The following is a 19,860-nucleotide window of genomic DNA, read 5'->3' on the forward strand; positions in this document are numbered from 1 at the left end:
TGGGTGCACCTCAGCCACGCTCAAATGATATCATAACCTACATCGATAAGAGACATTACTGTGCAGCCGTATTCATCGACCTGGCCAAGGCTTTCGACTGTCAATCACAACATTCTTATTGGCATACTCAACAGACTTGGTTTCTCAAATGACTGCATCGCCTGGTTCACCAACTACTTCTCTGATAGAGTTCAATGTGTCAAATCGGAGGGCTTGTTGTCCGGACCTCTGGCAGTCTCTATGGGGGTGCCATAGGGTTCAATTCTCGGGCCGACTCTCTTCTCTGTATGCATCAATGATGTCGCTCTTTCTGCTGGTGATTCTCTGATCCACCTCTACGCAGACGACGCCATTCTGTATACTTCTGGCCTTTCGTTGGACACTGTGTTAACTAACCTCCAGACGAGCTTCAATGCCATACAACTCTCCTTCCGTGGCCTCCAACTGCTCTTAAATGCAAGTAAAACTAATGCTCTTCATCCGATCACTGCCCGCACCTGCCCGCCCGTCCAAAATCACTACTCTGGACGGCTCTGACTTAGAATATGTGGACAACTACAAATACCTAGGTGTCTGATTAGACTGTAAACTCTAGTTCCAGACAAGCATCTCCAATCCAGAATTAAATCTAGAATCAGCTTCCTATTTCGCAACAAAGCATCCTTCACTCATGCTGCCAAACATACCCACATAAAACTGACCATCCTACTGATCCTCAACTTTGGCGATGTCATTTACAAAATAGTCTCCAACACTCTACTCAACAAATTGGATGCAGTCTATCACAGTGCCATCCGTTTTATCGCCAAAGCCCCATATACTACCCACCACTACGACCTGCACGCTCTCATTGGCTGGCCCTCGCTTCACTCTCATCGCCAAACCCACTGGCTCCAGGTCATCTACAAGTCTCTGCTAGGTAAAGCCCTGCCTTAACTCAGCTCACTGGTCACCATAGCAGCACCCACTCGTAGTACGCGCTCCAGCAGGTACAGTGCCTTGCGAAAGTATTCGGCCCCCTTGAACTTTGCGACCTTTTGCCACATTTCAGGCTTCAAACATAAAGATATAAAACTGTATTTTTTTGTGAAGAATCAACAACAAGTGGGACACAATCATGAAGTGGAACGACATTTATTGGATATTTCAAACTTTTTTAACAAATCAAAAACTGAAAAATTGGGCGTGCAAAATTATTCAGCCCCCTTAAGTTAATACTTTGTAGCGCCACCTTTTGCTGCGATTACAGCTGTAAGTCGCTTGGGGTATGTCTCTATCAGTTTTGCACATCGAGAGACTGAAATTTTTTCCCATTCCTCCTTGCAAAACAGCTCGAGTTCAGTGAGGTTGGATGGAGAGCATTTGTGAACAGCAGTTTTCAGTTCTTTCCACAGATTCTCGATTGGATTCAGGTCTGGACTTTGACTTGGCCATTCTAACACCTGGATATGTTTATTTTTGAACCATTCCATTGTAGATTTTGCTTTATGTTTTGGATCATTGTCTTGTTGGAAGACAAATCTCCGTCCCAGTCTCAGGTCTTTTGCAGACTCCATCAGGTTTTCTTCCAGAATGGTCCTGTATTTGGCTCCATCCATCTTCCCATCAATTTTAACCATCTTCCCTGTCCCTGCTGAAGAAAAGCAGGCCCAAACCATGATGCTGCCACCACCATGTTTGACAGTGGGTATGGTGTGTTCAGGGTGATGAGCTGTGTTGCTTTTACGCCAAACATAACGTTTTGCATTGTTGCCAAAAAGTTCAATTTTGGTTTCATCTGACCAGAGCACCTTCTTCCACATGTTTGGTGTGTCTCCCAGGTGGCTTGTGGCAAACTTTAAACAACACTTTTTATGGATATCTTTAAGAAATGGCTTTCTTCTTGCCACTCTTCCATAAAGGCCAGATTTGTGCAATATACGACTGATTGTTGTCCTATAGACAGAGTCTCCCACCTCAGCTGTAGATCTCTGCAGTTCATCCAGAGTGATCATGGGCCTCTTGGCTGCATCTCTGATCAGTCTTCTCCTTGTATGAGCTGAAAGTTTAGAGAGACGGCCAGGTCTTGGTAGATTTGCAGTGGTCTGATACTCCTTCCATTTCAATATTATTGCTTGCACAGTGCTCCTTGGGATGTTTAAAGCTTGGAAAATCTTTTTGTATCCAAATCCGGCTTTAAACGTCATCACAACAGTATCTCGGACTTGCCTGGTGTGTTCCTTGTTCTTCATGATGCTCTCTGCGCTTTTAACGGACCTCTGAGACTATCACAGTGCAGGTGCATTTATACGGAGACTTGATTACACACAGGTGGATTGTATTTATCATCATTAGTCATTTAGGTCAACATTGGATCATTCAAAGTTCAAGGGGGCCGAATACTTTCGCAAGGCACTGTATGTCTCACTGGTCACCCACAAAGCCAATTCATACTTTGGCCGCCTTTCCTTCCAGTTCTCTGTTGCCAATGACTGGAACGAACTGCAAAAATCACTGAAGCTGGAGACTCATATCTCCCTCACTCACTTTAAGCACCAGCTGTCAGAGCAGCTCACAGATCCCTGCACCTGGACATAGCCAATCTGTAAACAGCCCATCCAACTCCATCCCCATACTGCATTTATTTATCTTCCTCCTTTGCACCCCAGTATCTATACTTGCACAATTAATCTTCTGCTCATCTACCATTCCAGTGTTTAATTGGTATATTGTAATTACTTCGCCACCGTGGCCTATTTATTTCCTTAACTCCCTTTTCATACCTCATTTGCATTTACTGTATATAGACTTTTTGTTTCCTTTTTTTCGACTGTATTACTGTATTGTGTGTTTTGTGTATTCCATGTGTAACTCTGTGTTGTTGTATATGTCGAGCTGCTTTGCTTTATTTTGTCCAGGTCGCAGTTGCAAATGAGAACTTGTTTTCAACTAGCTTACCTGGTTAAATAAAGGTGAAACAAAGTCAAATACAAAAATACACTCCACTTGCAATCAACACTCCCTTGATGCTATACAGAACCAAATATTTCACTACATAATTGACCATGTACTCTATGCTGCATGCATGAATGAGGAACATTCATAAGTATAAATATATATGTTATATAACCTTGGGAAAATGGCTCAGTAAACTGAAATTATGTTAAATGTTTTATTTGTCATCAGTATTTAATCTCCAGTATAAAAGATGGATGTTGAACTGCACAGGATGTTGTAGAGTTGTGGGACCATATTGAAGGACCAAAGCTAGGATGAGAGAGATGAAGGGAGAGAGGGAGGAAGGGAGAGAGAGAGAGAGAGACGTACATGTGAAGGAGATGTGTCACGCTGCATGAGGCAAATACAGTAGTGGCCACACCAGATACTGACTGGTTTCCTGATCCACACCCCTACCTTTTTTTATTAAGGTATGTGTGACCAACAGATGCATCTTGCAGGGCTGTGGACATGAAGCTAGGGCGAGGGTTGAGCCAGGATGTGGACATGAAGCTAGGGCTAGGGTTGAGCCAGGATGTGGACATGAAGCTAGGGCTAGGGTTGAGCCAGGATGTGGACATGAAGCTAGGGCTAGGGTTGAGCCAGGATGTGGACATGAAGCTAGGGCTAGGGTTGAGCCAGGATGTGGACATGAAGCTAGAGCTAGGGTTGAGCCAGGATGTGGACATGAAGCTAGGGCTAGGGTTGAGCCAGGATGTGGACATGAAGCTAGGGCTAGGGTTGAGCCAGGATGTGGACATGAAGCTAGGGCTAGGGTTGAGCCAGGATGTGGACATGAAGCTAGGGTTAGGGTTGAGCCAGGATGTGGACATGAAGCTAGGGCTAGGGTTGAGCCAGGATGTGGACATGAAGCTAGAGCTAGGGTTGAGCCAGGATGTGGACATGAAGCTAGGGCTAGGGTTGAGCCAGGATGTGGACATGAAGCTAGGGCTAGGGTTGAGCCAGGATGTGGACATGAAGCTAGGGCTAGGGTTGAGCCAGGATGTGGACATGAAGCTAGGGCTAGGGTTGAGCCAGGATGTGGACATGAAGCTAGGGCTAGGGTTGAGCCAGGATGTGGACATGAAGCTAGGGCTAGGGTTGAGCCAGGATGTAGACATGAAGCTAGGGTTAGGGTTGAGCCAGGATGTGGACATGAAGCTAGGGCTGGGGTTGAGCCAGGATGTGGACATGAAGCTAGGGCTGGGGTTGAGCCAGGATGTGGACATGAAGCTAGGGCTGGGGTTGAGCCAGGATGTGGACATGAAGCTAGGGCTGGGGTTGAGCCAGGATGTGGACATGAAGCTAGGGCTGGGGTTGAGCCAGGATGTGGACATGAAGCTAGGGCTAGGGTTGAGCCAGGATGTGGACATGAAGCTAGGGTTAGGGTTGAGCCAGGATGTGGACATGAAGCTAGGGCTTGGGTTGAGCCAGGATGTGGACATGAAGCTAGGGTTGGGGTTGAGCCAGGATGTGGACATGAAGCTAGGGTTAGGGTTGAGCCGAGGATGTGGACATGAAGCTAGGGTTAGGGTTGAGCCAGGATGTGGACATGAAGCTAGGGCTGGGGTTGAGCCAGGATGTGGACATGAAGCTAGGGCTGGGGTTGAGCCAGGATGTGGACATGAAGCTAGGGCTAGGGTTGAGCCAGGATGTGGACATGAAGCTAGGGCTAGGGTTGAGCCAGGAAGTGGACATGAAGCTAGGGCTGGGGTTGAGCCAGGATGTGGACATGAAGCTAGGGCTGGGGTTGAGCCAGGATGTGGACATGAAGCTAGGGCTAGGGTTGAGCCAGGATATGGACATGAAGCTAGGGCTAGGGTTGAGCCAGGATGTGGACATGAAGCTAGGGTTAGGGTTGAGCCAGGATGTGGACATGAAGCTAGGGTTAGGGTTGAGCCAGGATGTGGACATGAAGCTAGGGTTAGGGTTGAGCCAGGATGTGGACATGAAGCTGGGGTTAGGGTTGAGCCAGGATGTGGACATGAATACCTAATATATATATAATATAATAAATTACACTACCCAAATGTGTTCTTACTTTAACTGCGTACAGTATAACTTATGTAATGAACAGTATGTAATGAACTCATGACCCTAAGGTATACAGAGTCTATTTTTTTCAACAGCCTTGAATTACTTTTCAACAAAACCTCTTAAACCCAGTTTACTTGTTTACAAAGCTAAAATTGGCCTTGTGAGCAGCAAAGCTCTGTTTGTCAACTTCTGCAAGAGAATATCAGCGTGTGAAACATACAGCTGTGTTGCAGCCATGTTGAGGTCCAGACACAGTCTGATCTGCATAGAATACAGTTCATCTCAAACTGGCAGTTGTAGTGTACTGTACATGTATCACTGTCTTCTGTAAGAAATTAAATCAAACCAGATGTTAAGAACCTGCACTTAAGAAGTACTGGGACAAATTAAAACACATATTTAGCTTTCTGCTGCCTTTAGGGTCAACTTCATACCACACCATGATGGAAACTGCTTTGTCATAATGCTGACCTTGGCAGCGCACCTTTAGACTCTGATTGGATTTCACTTGACCAATCAAACAGTTCCATTAAACGGGGCGACACACCCAATTCTGCATATAAACCAGGGGTGCAGATTAACCCCTTTCATCATCAGGATCATACAGCAACCATGATTTCTCTGGTCTTCGTTCTGCTCATTGGAGCCGCTTGTGAGTATAGTAATGATCATAGACAAAAGAACAGGACACTGTAATGACACTAACATCACACATTTGTTTCTTTGACGTTATTAAGAAATATGTTCTTATTGTTTTATCACAGTTCTTTGCTTTTCCATCTCAAAAGCTGAGGTAATATAGCTAGGAATGTGCCTGCTCTCTGTTTACAGTTGCCACGGAGGACGACAAGATCGTCGGAGGGTATGAGTGCAAGGCCTACTCCCAGCCCCACCAGGTGTCTCTGAACTCTGGGTACCACTTCTGTGGTGGCTCCTTGGTCAATGAGAACTGGGTTGTGTCTGCAGCTCACTGCTACAAGTCGTAAGTAGCATTCCATGTGAACTACTAGCAACATGTTGAGTCAATAACACCTTGCAAGAATTTGATAAGCTTAACTTTTGCAAAACTACATTCCCATGAACTCTCTCTCTCTCTTTCAGCCGTGTGGAGGTGCGTCTGGGCGAGCATAACATCCAGGTGACTGAGGGTAACGAGCAGTTCATCTCTTCTTCCCACGTCATCCCTCACCCCAACTACAGCTCCTATAACATCAACAATGACATCATGCTGATCAAGCTGAGCAAACCCGCCACCCTCAACACCTACGTGCAGCCTGTTGCTCTGCCCAGCAGCTGTGCCCCCGCTGGCACCATGTGTACCGTCTCTGGATGGGGAAACACCATGAGCTCTAGTGAGTACAGCACCTGGGTCAAAGGTTACATGTGCCAGTTGATCATCTTCATGGTGACTGAGTGTTAACATGCATAGAAAATGCAGACCTACTATTAAAAACATTATATCTAACTATAACTCTCCTCCTTTTCCACCTACTTCTACCTTCCTCCCCCCACCTCTCTCTCTCTCTCTCTCTCTCTCTCTCTCCCCCTCCTTACAGCTGCTGACAGCGACAAGCTGCAGTGCCTGAACATCCCGATCCTGTCCTACAGCGACTGTAACAACTCCTACCCTGGCATGATCACCAACGCCATGTTCTGTGCTGGATACCTGGAGGGAGGCAAGGACTCTTGCCAGGTACTTACCACTCTGACCTCAGTTCAGTGGTACCAATGATGACTTTATATGAACTTTTTCAATTGATTAGAAATTGATAACGAAATAACCAATTCATATCACTTGTCTCCCTTCTTTCTCTCTCTCTCCCTTCTTCTCTCTCTTGATCTCTCAATCTTTCTCTCTCGCTCTCGCTCTCTCTCTCAGGGTGACTCCGGTGGCCCAGTGGTGTGCAACGGTGAGCTGCAGGGTGTTGTGTCCTGGGGTTATGGCTGTGCCGAGCCCGGTAACCCCGGTGTCTACGCCAAGGTAAGACAGAAAAACTGTTTTCCTGTTGTGTTTGAGGAAAACATCAACATTCATACATCACTGTGACATCCCTTGTTTTTCTGAAAAAAAAGACATTGAGTCTATAAAACATAGATTGATGGTTCTCATGTTGCCTCCCATTGAGTGTGTCCACTAATGTCTCCCTTCTCCTTCTGTTCCTCCAGGTGTGCATCTTCAATGACTGGTTGACCAGCACCATGGCCACCTACTAAATCTGCTTGGTCGTCCAGTACATTCGCACAACTCTACAACATCCCGTTCCACATCAACATACATCTTTTGTACAGGAGATTATACATTATTTATGTTTATGATAAATAAAGCATTTAACACTAAATACTTTTTTGCTGTTGTGTTTGTACTCTCACTGTCCTTAGAAATCTTTGTAAAGGTATTTCTATCTTCTCATGTCAAGTAGTATTACTAGTAAACACCAGAGAAACTAGGAATCGCCAGCAAATTGTTTAAGTATGGATATTTTCTTAATAAAATATGCAGGGTGTAAATTCATTGTGTCATGGTACCTTACCATAACAATTAGTTTTTGTATCAATACATCAAGATACCACAAGGAACATTATTGATTACATTGATTAGTTTCTATAGTTGGGTATTGATGCATTGCTGCTCACAATAGCTGGTATAGGGATGTTAAAAGTGTGGCATAATTGCTCTCCCTTCTTACCCAGTTAGAGTATTCTCTCTGTCTGAGTTGTGTTGCTACTGAAATACTATATGGTGCAACATGAATATTGTTACATCATTACATAATGTTTGTATATTGGGTTGCATGATTTAGATTCAATATCCCTTGATATTGAAGTCTAGATGCTAAATACTGTACTTCAATATTCACAGTGAGAGATTTCGTAACCTCCATTACTGAGAGGGACAATCAGAGGCTTCATCAGAGATCCCTAACATTCAGGGCTTAGCCCTGGGCCATCACAGCACAATACCTGCATATTAATGGATAAGAGGTTATTGGCTATAAATATCTATTATAAGGTTGTAATTCACTTCAGGAAATATGAAAGCCATACACTAGGGGAGAGTGGTGTAAATGGGTAAGTTGAGACACCCATGTCTCTAGGGAACCATACACAACATTAATAATTTGACCAAATATTTAGAAAGAGGCCTTAATTTCATTGAGTCTGTGAATTAAGAAACCACATGGAAAAAGTGGTAAGCAAGTTAGGTCCAAAAAACAGATTTTCACCAAGTCAAATGTATTTATTATATTAGGGGTTTCATGACGCTTGCAAGGCATTATAGCTGGAATATGAGGTAACACAGGGCCTGGCCTATGTTAAAAGTATTAAAAAAATAACAAAGTCTTTGTTAGGTGTTAAGCCTTTGTTAAAAGATGCTTAAAATGATTGAAATTGATTGTTGAATTCTGTTTTTAAAACGGCACTGGTAATATTTCATTCAGTCCAGAAATGTGTAGCCATCTTGACATACCCTGTCCTGCGGCTAAACTTACCCCACACCTTGTCACGCCCTGACCTAAGAGCCTTTTTTATTCTCTATTTGGTTAGGTCAGGGTGAGACTTGGGTGGGCAAATCTATGTTTATATTTCTTTGTTGGCCCAGTATGGTTCCAATCAGAGGCAGCTGTTAATCGTTGTCTCTGATTGGGGATCATACTTAGGCAGCCCTTTTTCCCACCTTAGATTGTGGGATCTTGTTTGTGTGGAGTTGCGTTCTGCACTGCATATAGCTTCACGGTCGTTTTGTATTTTGTTGTTTTTTCTGTGTCTTTTAAATAAAAGAAAGATGTACGCCTACCACGCTGCACCTTGGTTCAATCCATCCGTCAATGAACGTGACACATCTGGTGTAAGTTGTGCCAAGAAACCACTTTTTAATGTCAATAACATCCTGAAATATATGTAAATATCTTTGTTTGAAAGAATACAATATTTCCCTTGATGGAGTGATGCTGAATGAAAAAAAAATCTCAACTTACCCCACTCCCCTCTACTGTGAGAAACTGCTAAATAAGAGTGACTGAGATATTGATGGATTTTCAGAATGGTCCCAGACCCGTAGCCACAAGGGACACAGAAGAGAAGGCAGTATGGTGGCCCGAAGGACCATGAAATGCTTCTTACGAAGCCACTCCTCCGTTGCCCGGGCGGTGTGTTTGGGATCATTGTCATGCTGAAAGACCCAGCCACGTTTCATCTTCAATGCTCTTGCAGATGGAAGGAAGTGTTCACTCAAAATCTCACGATACATGGCCCCATTCATTCTTTCCTTTACATGGATCAGTCGTTCTGGTCCCTTTACAGAAAAACAGCCCCAAAGCATGATGTTTCCACCCCCATGCTTCACAGTAGGTATGGTGTTCTTTGGATGCAACTCAGCATTCTTTGTCCTCCAAACACAACGAGTTGAGTTTTTACCAAAAAGTTCTATTTTGGTTTCATCTGACCATATGACATTCTCCCAATCTTCTTTTGGATCATCCAAATGCTCTCTAGCAAACTTCAGACGGGCCTGGACATGTACTGGCTTCAGATTCAGTCTTCCCAGCCTGGTGCAGGTCTACAATTTTGTTTCTGGTGTCCTTTGACAGCTCTTTGGTCTTGGCCATAGTGGAGTTTGGAGTGTGGCTGTTTGAGGTTGTGGACAGGTGTCTTTTATACTGATAACAAGTTCAAACAGGTGCCATTAATACAGGTAACGAGTGGAGGACAGAGGAGCCTCTTAAAGAAGAAGTTACAGGTCTGTGAGAGACAGAAATCTTGCTTGTTTGTAGGTGACCAAATACTTATTTTCCACCATAATTTGCAAATAAATTCATTAAAAATCCTACAATGTGATTCTCTGGATTTTTTTCCTCATTTTGTCTGTCATAGTTGAAGTGTACCTATGATGAAAATTACAGGCCTCTCTCATCTTTTTAAGTGGGAGAACTTACACAATTGGTGGCTGACTAAATACTTTTTTGCCCTACTGTATACAGTGGGGAGAACAAGTATTTGATACACTGCCGATTTTTCTGGTTTTCCTACTTACAAAGCATGTAGAGGTCTGTCATTTTTATCATAGGTACACTTCAACTGTGAGAGACGGAATATAAAACAAAAATCCAGAAAATCTCATTGTATGATTTTTAAGTAATTAATTAGCATTTTATTGCGTGACATAAGTATTTGATCACCTACCAACCAGTAAGAATTCCGGCTCTCACAGACCTGTTAGTTTTTCTTTAAGGATCCCTCCTGTTCTCCACTCATTAACTGTATTAACTGCACCTGTTTGAACTCGTTACCTGTATAAAAGACACCTGTCCACACACTCAATCAAACAGACTCCAACCTCTCCACAATGGCCAAGTCCAGAGAGCTGGGTAAGGACATCAGGGATAAAATTGTAGACCTGCACAAGGCTGGGATGGGCTACAGGACAATAGGCAAGCAGCTTGGTGAGAAGGCAACAACTGTTGGTGCAATTATTAGAAAATGGAAGAAGTTCAAGATGACGGTCAATCACCCTCGGTCTGGGGCTCCATGCAAGATCTCACCTCGTGGGGAATCAATGATCATGAGGAAGGTGAGGGATCAGCCCAGAACTACACGGCAGGACCTGGTCAATGACCTGAAGAGAGCTGGGACCACAGTCTCAAAGAAAACCATTAGTAACACACTACGCCGTCATGGATTAAAATCCTGGTCCCCCTGCTCAAGCCAGCGCATGTCCAGGCCTGTCTGAAGTTTGCCAATGACCATCTGGATGATCCAGAGGAGGAATGGGAGAAGGTCATGTGGTCTGATGAGACAAAAATTGAGCTTTTTGGTCTAAACTCCACTCGCTGTGTTTGGAGGAAGAACAATGAGTACAACCCCAAGAACACCATCCCAACCGTGAAGCATGGAGATGGAAACATCATTCTTTGGGGATGCTTTTATGCAAAGGGGGCAGGACGACTGCACCGTATTGAGGGGAGGATGGAAGGGGCCATGTATTGCGAGATCTTGGCCAACAACCTCCTTCCCTCAGTAAGAGCATTGAAGATGGGTCGTTGCTGGGTCTTCCAGCATGACAACGACCCGAAACACACAGCCAGGGCAACTAAGGAGTGGCTCTGTAAGAAGCATATCAAGGTCCTGGAGTGGCCTAGCCAGTCTCCAGACCTGAACCCAATAGAAAATCTTTGGAGTGAGCTGAAAGTCCGTATTGCCCAGCGACAGCCCCGAAACCTGAAGAATCTGGAGAAGGTCTGTATGCAGGAGTGGGCCAAAATCCCTGCTGCAGTGTGTGTAAACCTGGTCAAGAACTACAGGAAACGTATGATCTCTGTAATTGCAAACAAAGGTTTCTGTACCAAATATTAAGTTCTGCTTTTCTAATGTATCAAATACTTATGTCATGCAATAAAATGCAAATTAATTACTTAAAAATCATACAATGTGATTTTCTATATTTTTGTTTTAGATTCCGTCTCTCACAGTTGAAGTGTACCTATGATAAAAATTAGACCTTTACATGCTTTGTAAGTAGGAAACACTGACGATTTTGCAGGTTATCAAATACTTGTTCTCCCCACTGTATATATACACACACAGTAGTGGTCAAAGTTTAGACACACCTACTCATTCCAGAGTTTTTCTTCATTTTTACTATTTTCTACATTGTAGACTAATAGTGAAGACATCAAAACTATGAAATAACACATATGGAATCATGTAGTAAGCAAAAAAATATACATATTTTATACTTGAGATTCTTCAAAGTAGCCACCCTTTGCTTTGATGACAGCTTTGCACACTCTTGGCATTATCTCAACCAGCTTCATGAGGTAGTCACCTGGAATGCATTTGAATTAACATGTGTGCCCTGTTAAAAGTTAATTTGTGGAATTTCTTTCCTTCATGTGTTTCAGTCAAACAGTTGTGATGTGACAAGGTAGGGGTGGTATATAGAAGACCCAGAGTTACCTTTTCTGCAGAGGATAAGTTAGAGTTACCAGCCTCAGAAATTGCAGCCCAAATAAATGCTTCAGAGTTCAAGTAACAGACACATCTCAATATCAACTGTTCAGAGGAGACCGTGTGAATCAGGTCTTCATGGTTAAATTGCTGCAAAGAAATCACTGCTCAAGGACACCAATTAGAAGAAGAGACTTGGTTGGGCCAAGAAACACGAGCAATGGACATTAGACCAGTTGGAAATCTGTATTTTGGTCTGATAAGTCAAAATGTGAGACACAGAGTAGGTGAACGGATGATCTCCGCATTTATGGTTCCCACTGTGACGTATGGAGGAGGAGGTGTGATGGTGTGGGGGTGCTTTGCTGGTGACACTGTCTGATTTATTTAGAATTCAAGTCACACTTAACCAGCATGGCTACTACAGCAGCGATACGCCATCCCATCTGGTTTGCACTTTGTGGGACAATCATTTGTTTTTCAACAGGACAATGACCCAAAAGGGTTATTCGACAGAGAGTTATGTAGTGCTGCATCTGATGACATCTGCCTCCACAATCACCCGACCTCAACTCAATTGAGATGGTTTGGGATGAGTTGGAACGCAGAGTGAAGGAAAAGCAGCCAACAAGTGCTCAGCATATGTAGAAACTCCTTCAAGACTGTTGGAAAAGCATTCCAGGTGAAGCTGGTTGAGAGAATGCCAAGAGTGTGAAAAGCTGCCATCAAGGCAATGGGTGGCTACTTTGAAGAATCTAAAATATATTTTGATTTGGTTTGTTTAAAAACAATTGGGTTACTACATGATTCCATATTTGTTTTTTCATAGTTTTGATGTCTTCACTATTATTCTACAATGTGTAAATTAGTACAAAAATAAAGACAATTATGAGTAGGTGTACTGCATATCTATGCTATTTGTCATCATATATCGCAGAGAAATAAGTCATTTAAATATTCTCCCCTTTTTCCGGTTACATTTCCAAATCAGAAATTAACCTTTTTACATTTTGAAATCTCTATGCACATAGAAAGGCCTGATATCTAATAACAAAACAATGAATTACTTAATGACAACTAGAAACAAATAGAATACATTTGAGGCGGAACCATTTCATCCTAAAGTGGAACTATTTTTCACGTAACACCATTCACCCACACAGACTGCGATAACTGATGCACCGGCAATGTCAAACGAAATTTGTCACGTTATGCGACCTTGGTGATGTATTAATGAGCACATACACCTAATTTACACGAGAATAACGGAATATAATTTTCCTTAGAAACATCGTTTTGCATTTTTAAAGGCCGGGTTGATTCCTTTTGTCTTTCTAGCCTCTTGTAGGTGTCTGAACTCGACAAGATGCGCCTCACCATTCAGATGTTGATATCCCATGGCCGGGTGGCCCGTAAAATGGGTCTCGGTCCAGAGTCCCGAATAAACATGCTTCGGAACATTCTTACCGGCCTCGTTCGACACGAGAGGATAGAGACCACCCGAGGTAGAGCAGACGAAGTTCGATTCTATGCTGAAAAGGTGAGGACATGGATGGCAACGTTACCCTTTTACACAGCTGCTTCAACAATAGTAATTCAAAGGCTGGCAGATGGCGATATTGAGTCGTTTCATCTTACCGGCCAAAAGGAATGTATGCAGCCGGCCATAAACGTGTATACCCCTTCAGCCTCAGACCAGGGGTGGAAAAAAATTGGCTACTCCAACCTGATTGGCTTAACGCGATTGGCAACGTTCAGAACATGGTGGAAAATGGTGTTTCATAAGGAAAGTCTCTTTTTTTTTTTTACCTTCTCGCCATTAAATTGAGTTAACGGAGAATATTTTATGTACAACTCGGTCCATGGGGATATGAGTGTATAGCTGGCTACATAATTTTCCTTTGGATGGTAAGATGAAGAGACAATTGTCATCTGCCGGCCTTTGGGCTACTCTACCAGTTGACTAAACTCAACTCCCATGGTGAAGGAAGTTTCTGATGAACTCCACCAAAGGAGTTTAGCAGAGTCCTGGCTTGGAAGAAATTCAGCTCTGATTACATACTCTCCTCTGTGGTTTAAGGAAAAGGACCTGAGCCCAAGGTCAATAGTAGATTATGAAACACTTATCTTGTACCTATCTAGTTATGTGCCTTTGTTTGCTGAAATTCATAAATTTTAATCAAACAAATATAACCATGGAGTTGAGTTCAGTCAGCTACTTCTTCAACCATCCCTGTTTAGTAGGCTACTGTAGTTTTTGACAGCTTGTGACGATGTTGACCAATGTGTGATGATGTTTTGCAGTTGATTGACTATGCCAAGAAGGGAGACACTGACGAGAAAGCGATGAAAATGGCAAACTTCTGGCTCACAGTAAATGTTCTTTCTTTATGATATTTGTTAGTATTTTAATGTACTCAGACCAAGTCAGACTGTCCCAATGTCCCCAGCATTGTTGTACTATTATCTACCAGTTTAGTATGAGTGTGTTCCTAGTTCTTTCAGACAGTCATCCTGTCCCTCTCTCCTCTGTGGATTAAGGAAAAGGACCTGATCCCAAAGCTCTTCAAGGTCCTGGCTCCCAGGTTTGAGACCCAGCCCAAAGCCTACACCCGCATGGCCCGCATTCCCAACAGGGAGAACCTGGACAAGGCTGCTATGGCCGTGCTGGAGTATAAAGGCAACCCGTTCCCACCTCTTCAGACCGCCAAGCGAGACAATGAACTCACGCTAATCAACCAGCTCCTCAAAGGCTACAGAGAACAGCGGGCACAGCAGGCAGCAGCCAAGGTTGAGGCATGATGCAACCAGCCACACACTGACATTACATGTGTTAGATCAGGGGTGTGTTCGATATGGTGAAACATTTAGAATGTCATGTCTGTTCAACAGTATATGAACATTCTGGAACGTTGCTCCCTCCTGAATAAGCCCCTGTATTTCCCAAGGGGACCCACTGGTGGGTTGTACTCTAAGCTTTTATAGTCCACAGTTTCTGACTAGGTCCTGGTTTGGAAACATTGTTGCTTTGTGTAATAAGAAAAACACCCAAACACTTTTGGTGGATCACACTGTTTTAGATGACTGGCACAGTATTTGACTTTGTATGGACCCCACTGAACATGAGGATGTTGTGTCAAAATAAATGTGATTGTTTGACAATGTTAAGTGTTCTGTTATTTTGACTGTTAGTCAAATGAAAAATTATGTTCATGGCACTGCTGTGAATTTAACATATGTGATTAAATATCCTGTTATTAATCCCACTAACTGTTCAGAAACATGTCCCCCAAACGTTTCATTATCATCATGGTTGATGTCCTGTTTTTAATCTACTGATTCAGAATAAACAGAGTGGCAAATAGAAGCAGGATGTTTCATGAAAGCAACCACCTTCAACCAGGCAAAATCACACACTCATGAGCTTCCTCATTCTATTTTAGATTCAAACTGATGTGTTAAGATCTGCTGTAGAGTTTGGTTTTCACATACTGGTAACTACTTGCCTAAATTGCCCCAAACCTATTGCAATTACATTCAATTGGACCGGCTCTCCTTTGCCACTTGCCTGTAAGCGCTCTATTTGTGAGGTTGGTTCCAGAAAAGTAATTGTACTGTACCAAGATGGAGTAGATGTTTTGGACGAATGCCCTCGCCCTTCTACATCACATAACACATACACATTCACAGTGTGGCCAAGGTATGAAAGAAACAGACAAGGCCTCTAATAAAACCAACCATTTTAATTTGGCAAAAAGTGTATGTACAGCATATTCAGAATATCCTAATTTGACACCATTAAAATGCATTCATTCCGAACAGTGCTTCAGTAATGTGCTCTTAACCAGACCTCTCAAAATACCCAGGAAGCTGTGCTGTTGTCTGTCATGCATATAAAACCCTCTTCTCTCCCTTTGCTCTTCCACTTGTGTCTGTGTATAATAGACAAAATACCATAGATAAGTTGATCATGCAGCTTGTTGTACAGGATGAATGGAACCTGCCTGTCTATAAATCTATTCAGTCAAGTAATGGCATCCGTAACCATGGACAAGTGGACTGTAAAGGCAATAGACATAGAGTTGAAGTCAGAAGTTAAGATACACCTTAGCCAAATACATTTATACTCAGTTTTTCACAATTCCTGACATTTAATCCTAGTAAAAATTCCCTGTCTTGGGCCAGTTAGGATCAACACTTTATTTTAAGAATGTGAAATGTCCGAATAATAGTAGAGAATGATTTATTTCAGTTTTTCTTTCTTTCATCACATTCCCAGTGGGTCAGAAGTATACATACACTCAATTAGTATTTGGTAGCATTGCCTTTAAATTGGGTCAAACGTTTCGGGTAGCCTTCCACAAGCTTCCCACAATAAATTGGGTGAATTATGGCCTATTCCTCATGGCAGAGCTGGTGTAACTGAGTCAGGTTTGTAGGCCTCCTTGCTCGCACACGCTTTTTCAGTTCTGCCCACAAATTTTCTATAGGATTGAGGTCAGGGCTTTGTGATGGCCACTCCAATAACTTCGTTGTCCTTTTTGCCACAACTTTGGAAGAATGCTTGGGGTCATTGTCAATTTGGAAGACCCATTTGCGACCAAGCTTTAACTTCCTGACTGATGTCTTGAGATGTTGCTACAGTATATCCACATCACTTTCCGTAATCATGATGCCATTTATTTTGTGAGGTGCACCAGTCCCTCCTGCAGCAAAGCACCCCCACAACATGATGCCTGCCACCCCCGTGCTTCACGGTTGGGATGGTGTTCTTTGGCTTGCAAGCCTCCCCCTTTTTGCTCCAAACATAACGATGGTCATTATGGCCAAACTGTTCTATTTTTGTTTCATCAGACCAGAGGACATTTCTCAGAACAGTATGATCTTTGTCCCAATGTGCAGTTGCAAACCGTAGTCTGTCTTTTTTATGGAGGTTTTGGAGCAGTGGCTTCTTCCTTGCTGTGCGTCCTATCAGGTTATGTCGTTTTACTGTGGATATAGATACTTTTGTTCCATGTTTCCTCCAGCATCGTCAAAAGATCCTTTGCTGTTGTTCTGGGATTGATTTGTACTTTTCTCACCAAAGTACGTTCATCTCTAGGAGACAGAATGCGTCTCCTTCCTGAGCGGTATGACGTCAGCGTTGTCCCATGGTGTTTATACTTGCGAACTGTTGTTTGTACAGATGAACGTGGTACCTTCAGACATTTGGAAATTGCTCCCAAGGATGAACCAGACTTGTGGAGGTCTACAATTTCTGTTTCTGAGGTCTTGGCTGTTTTCTTTTGATTTTCCCATGATGTCAAGCAAAGAGGCACGGAGTTTGAAGGTAGGCCTTGAAATACATCCACAAGTACACCTCCAATTGACTCAAATGATGTCAATTAGCCTATCAGAAGCTTCTAAAGCCATGACATCATTTTCAGGAATTTTCCAAGCTGTTTAGTGGCACAGTCAACTTAGTGTATGTAACATCTGACCCACTGGAATTGTTATACAGTGAATTATAAGTGAAATAATCTGTAAACAATTGTTGAAAAAATGACTTGTGTCATGCACTAAGTAGATGTCCTAACCGACTTGCCAAAACTATAGTTTGTTAACAAGAATTTTGTGGTGTGGTTGAAAAATGAGTTTTAATGACTCCAACCTAAGTGTATGTAAACTTCCCACTTCCACTGTATACGCCTACAGAGACAAAACCTTTAGAACACCAGAACAATCTAATTCAAGTGTCATTTTTTACAGACTACATTATACCTTTGACTGTGTGTCCTCATGTACATAACATGTGCTGTACCAGTCTGACCAAACCAAGCCTACTCCAGACATACTACAGAAAGACAATAAAGGGCTATTAATTCAACCATTAGAAACAGTCAATTAACCACCATTTTTTCCCCCACACCTTTTTTTTTTACAGATTGGATTAAAAAAATATTAAAGAGAGTTGCACGTTTCATACTGAGATATTAACAAGTTATACAAAAAAATGTAGTTGATTACTTCCATTACTTCCATTTCTTAGAAGAAACAGGTGGTAAATTGGCCTTGACACTGTCTTATGAATTACACCCTCCCCCCTTACATTGATATCATTAGGATATTTAATCAACTTAATGTTATTAAGATACATGTACATTTTTATATGTCTGATAATGACACTTGATAACATTGATTAATATGAACATATCTACAGGTAACATTTGTATATTTGATAGCAGAATATCATTGGATGTAGTGTGTGGATACGTATGATCCAGATAAAAGCGCTATTCAAAGTCACTTTGAAATAAATGGCGGAACAGAAAACTAAGAGAAGGGGAACATTAAAGTGCTTCATGCAGGACAAACAGGACGTTGGTGCTACTACTTTCACAGTTACTCTAAAAGGTTTGCTTTAGGTGTTTATGGGCCCAGGACTTTTCATGGTCAGGAAGAACTACTGTTCCTACTTATGGATAAACAACAATGAGCCCCTCACACAGTTGACATGACATCATTACATACTAGTAGGAGGGGGGGGGGGATGATTGTGAAGTTAGTTCATATCCTCGCTGGACAACTTTCCCTCCTTAAATCATGTGTCAAGGATGGAGGCTGAAATTGAAAGTAAAACAAGCTATAAGTATGATTTCTATGTAAAAGACAAAAAAGTATAAAATGTGACTTTAAAACCACCCCTTTCCCTGTGCTCTATTGCATTAATACATTCACCAAGGTCTACATACATCAAGGAATTACATTCAGAGCAAGCTAATATATCTTGCACTCCAGTGAGAACTGAACAGTAGTATTCGGAGATAAAACAGTTGTCTGTGGACAGTATGACAGAAGGTTCCAGAAGGTTCCAATAGAAGAAGTGGCATTAACACCTCGGTAGCCTTTATGAAATATACACAGTTATTGAATAGTAGTACAACAGGCACGCGCACTGTATGAGCACATGGAGTATAATCAGTTTAGAGACATGCTTGTTTTAGCTGTACCTCAGGGGTCCACAGTAAACCGAACATTGTACACTTAAACATCGGTATATCAATCCTATAGCCTGGAGCAATCAGCATATCGAAGAATATAAATCATCCCAACATAATATATATGGAGAAATTCAATATTGTGTGTTAACAACATCTGTCAAACATGAAGAAAAAAACATGAATGTATTGTTTCAGGATATGAGTGAACATTTTACTCTTGTACAATGTAATGGCATGAGAACTGCAATGGTCACAGCACCACTTGGAATTTGACAATGTGGGGAAAAAAACCTCCCCTTTGTAATATAAACTCTGCAACTATTTTAGAGTAATGGTAACTCATTCTCTTCAGCTATTTACACGTTTCCCTCAGCCCCTCCATTGATGCCTTATAAATGATTGAATAAAAGTGTTCATAGGAGTTTTGTTCAGTCTCAACTGTGCGCTCATATCATTCTATTGGTCAGGCTACATCCACTCTGTCATCTCTCCCTCCCGGTGCCTCTCTCTCTGCTCATGTTCAAATATTTATTGCTTCTTTTTTCTTTCACAAACTCAGCACTTTAACTCACAGCCATTTCCCATTCTCTCTATTTAGAGGTGAAAATGGGACGTTTCAAACTTCTATTCCACATGTCTGCTTATGATGACTTCCCCTTCTCTTCCTCCTCATATCCCTCCATCCTTCCCTCATGGCTATACATAGCTTGACCTGTTTTCTGTGCTACCTGATCTTCCTCCACCTCCCTCTCGATCTTTCTCCTTCTCTCTGTGGCCCTCTTTCTCTCTGTCTGTCTGTCTCATGCCTTGGTGCCCACGCCCCCTCCCCCCTGCATGCTGAAGTACTCGGTAAAGTGGGAGGGGAGTCGTGGAGGGGGAGGGGGGGAGTGGGCAGAGAGGCGGGGGAGCATGGGGGGAGGAA

General features: G+C 42.6%; 3 protein-coding genes across 6 annotated transcripts in view; 2 read left to right on the plus strand and 1 right to left on the minus strand.

The window, feature by feature from the left end:
- The first annotated feature begins 5,615 nt into the window (after positions 1-5,615).
- On the plus strand, positions 5,616-7,346 carry LOC135520526 (trypsin-2-like). The gene is made up of 6 exons (XM_064946135.1): positions 5,616-5,665; positions 5,845-5,995; positions 6,115-6,365; positions 6,570-6,706; positions 6,893-6,994; positions 7,180-7,346. Exons 1-6 carry the CDS (start codon positions 5,626-5,628, stop codon positions 7,225-7,227), a joined length of 729 nt encoding a protein of 242 aa, XP_064802207.1. The 5' UTR covers positions 5,616-5,625; the 3' UTR covers positions 7,228-7,346.
- A 5,772-nt stretch (positions 7,347-13,118) lies between these two features.
- Positions 13,119-15,122, plus strand: LOC135520527 (large ribosomal subunit protein bL17m-like). 4 transcript variants are annotated; one of them, XM_064946138.1, is made up of 4 exons: positions 13,119-13,180; positions 13,297-13,498; positions 14,263-14,337; positions 14,500-15,122. In XM_064946138.1, exons 2-4 carry the CDS (start codon positions 13,325-13,327, stop codon positions 14,758-14,760), a joined length of 510 nt encoding a protein of 169 aa, XP_064802210.1. In that variant the 5' UTR covers positions 13,119-13,180; positions 13,297-13,324; the 3' UTR covers positions 14,761-15,122. The 4 variants fall into 4 exon arrangements, with proteins under 4 accessions (XP_064802210.1, XP_064802208.1, XP_064802211.1 ...); XM_064946137.1 differs by having other exon boundaries at positions 13,128-13,185; XM_064946136.1 differs by having other exon boundaries at positions 13,122-13,498.
- A 559-nt stretch (positions 15,123-15,681) lies between these two features.
- LOC135520529 (transmembrane protein 145-like) overlaps positions 15,682-19,860 on the minus strand; it is a 56,821-nt gene continuing 52,642 nt past the window's right edge. The window contains 1 exon segment of the mRNA XM_064946140.1: positions 15,682-19,858. Coding sequence (XP_064802212.1) covers positions 19,739-19,858 — 120 coding nt within the window. The 3' untranslated portion in view covers positions 15,682-19,738.

Source organism: Oncorhynchus masou, chromosome 29 (genome assembly GCF_036934945.1).
Source record: "Oncorhynchus masou masou isolate Uvic2021 chromosome 29, UVic_Omas_1.1, whole genome shotgun sequence".
In the NCBI taxonomy this organism is placed as follows: Eukaryota; Metazoa; Chordata; class Actinopteri; order Salmoniformes; family Salmonidae; genus Oncorhynchus; species Oncorhynchus masou.

Excerpts from the sequence above, each read along its gene's own strand:
- LOC135520526 (XM_064946135.1), top strand. The coding sequence starts at position 5,626 with ATGATTTCTCTGGTCTTCGTTCTGCTCATTGGAGCCGCTT. Across the intron at positions 5,666-5,844 it reads TCTGCTCATTGGAGCCGCTT|TTGCCACGGAGGACGACAAG; the intron begins GTGAGTATAGTA and ends CTCTGTTTACAG. Across the intron at positions 5,996-6,114 it reads GCAGCTCACTGCTACAAGTC|CCGTGTGGAGGTGCGTCTGG; the intron begins GTAAGTAGCATT and ends TCTCTCTTTCAG.
- LOC135520527 (XM_064946138.1), top strand. The coding sequence starts at position 13,325 with ATGCGCCTCACCATTCAGATGTTGATATCCCATGGCCGGGTGGCCCGT. Across the intron at positions 13,499-14,262 it reads TTCGATTCTATGCTGAAAAG|TTGATTGACTATGCCAAGAA; the intron begins GTGAGGACATGG and ends GATGTTTTGCAG. Across the intron at positions 14,338-14,499 it reads ACTTCTGGCTCACAGTAAAT|GAAAAGGACCTGATCCCAAA; the intron begins GTTCTTTCTTTA and ends CTGTGGATTAAG.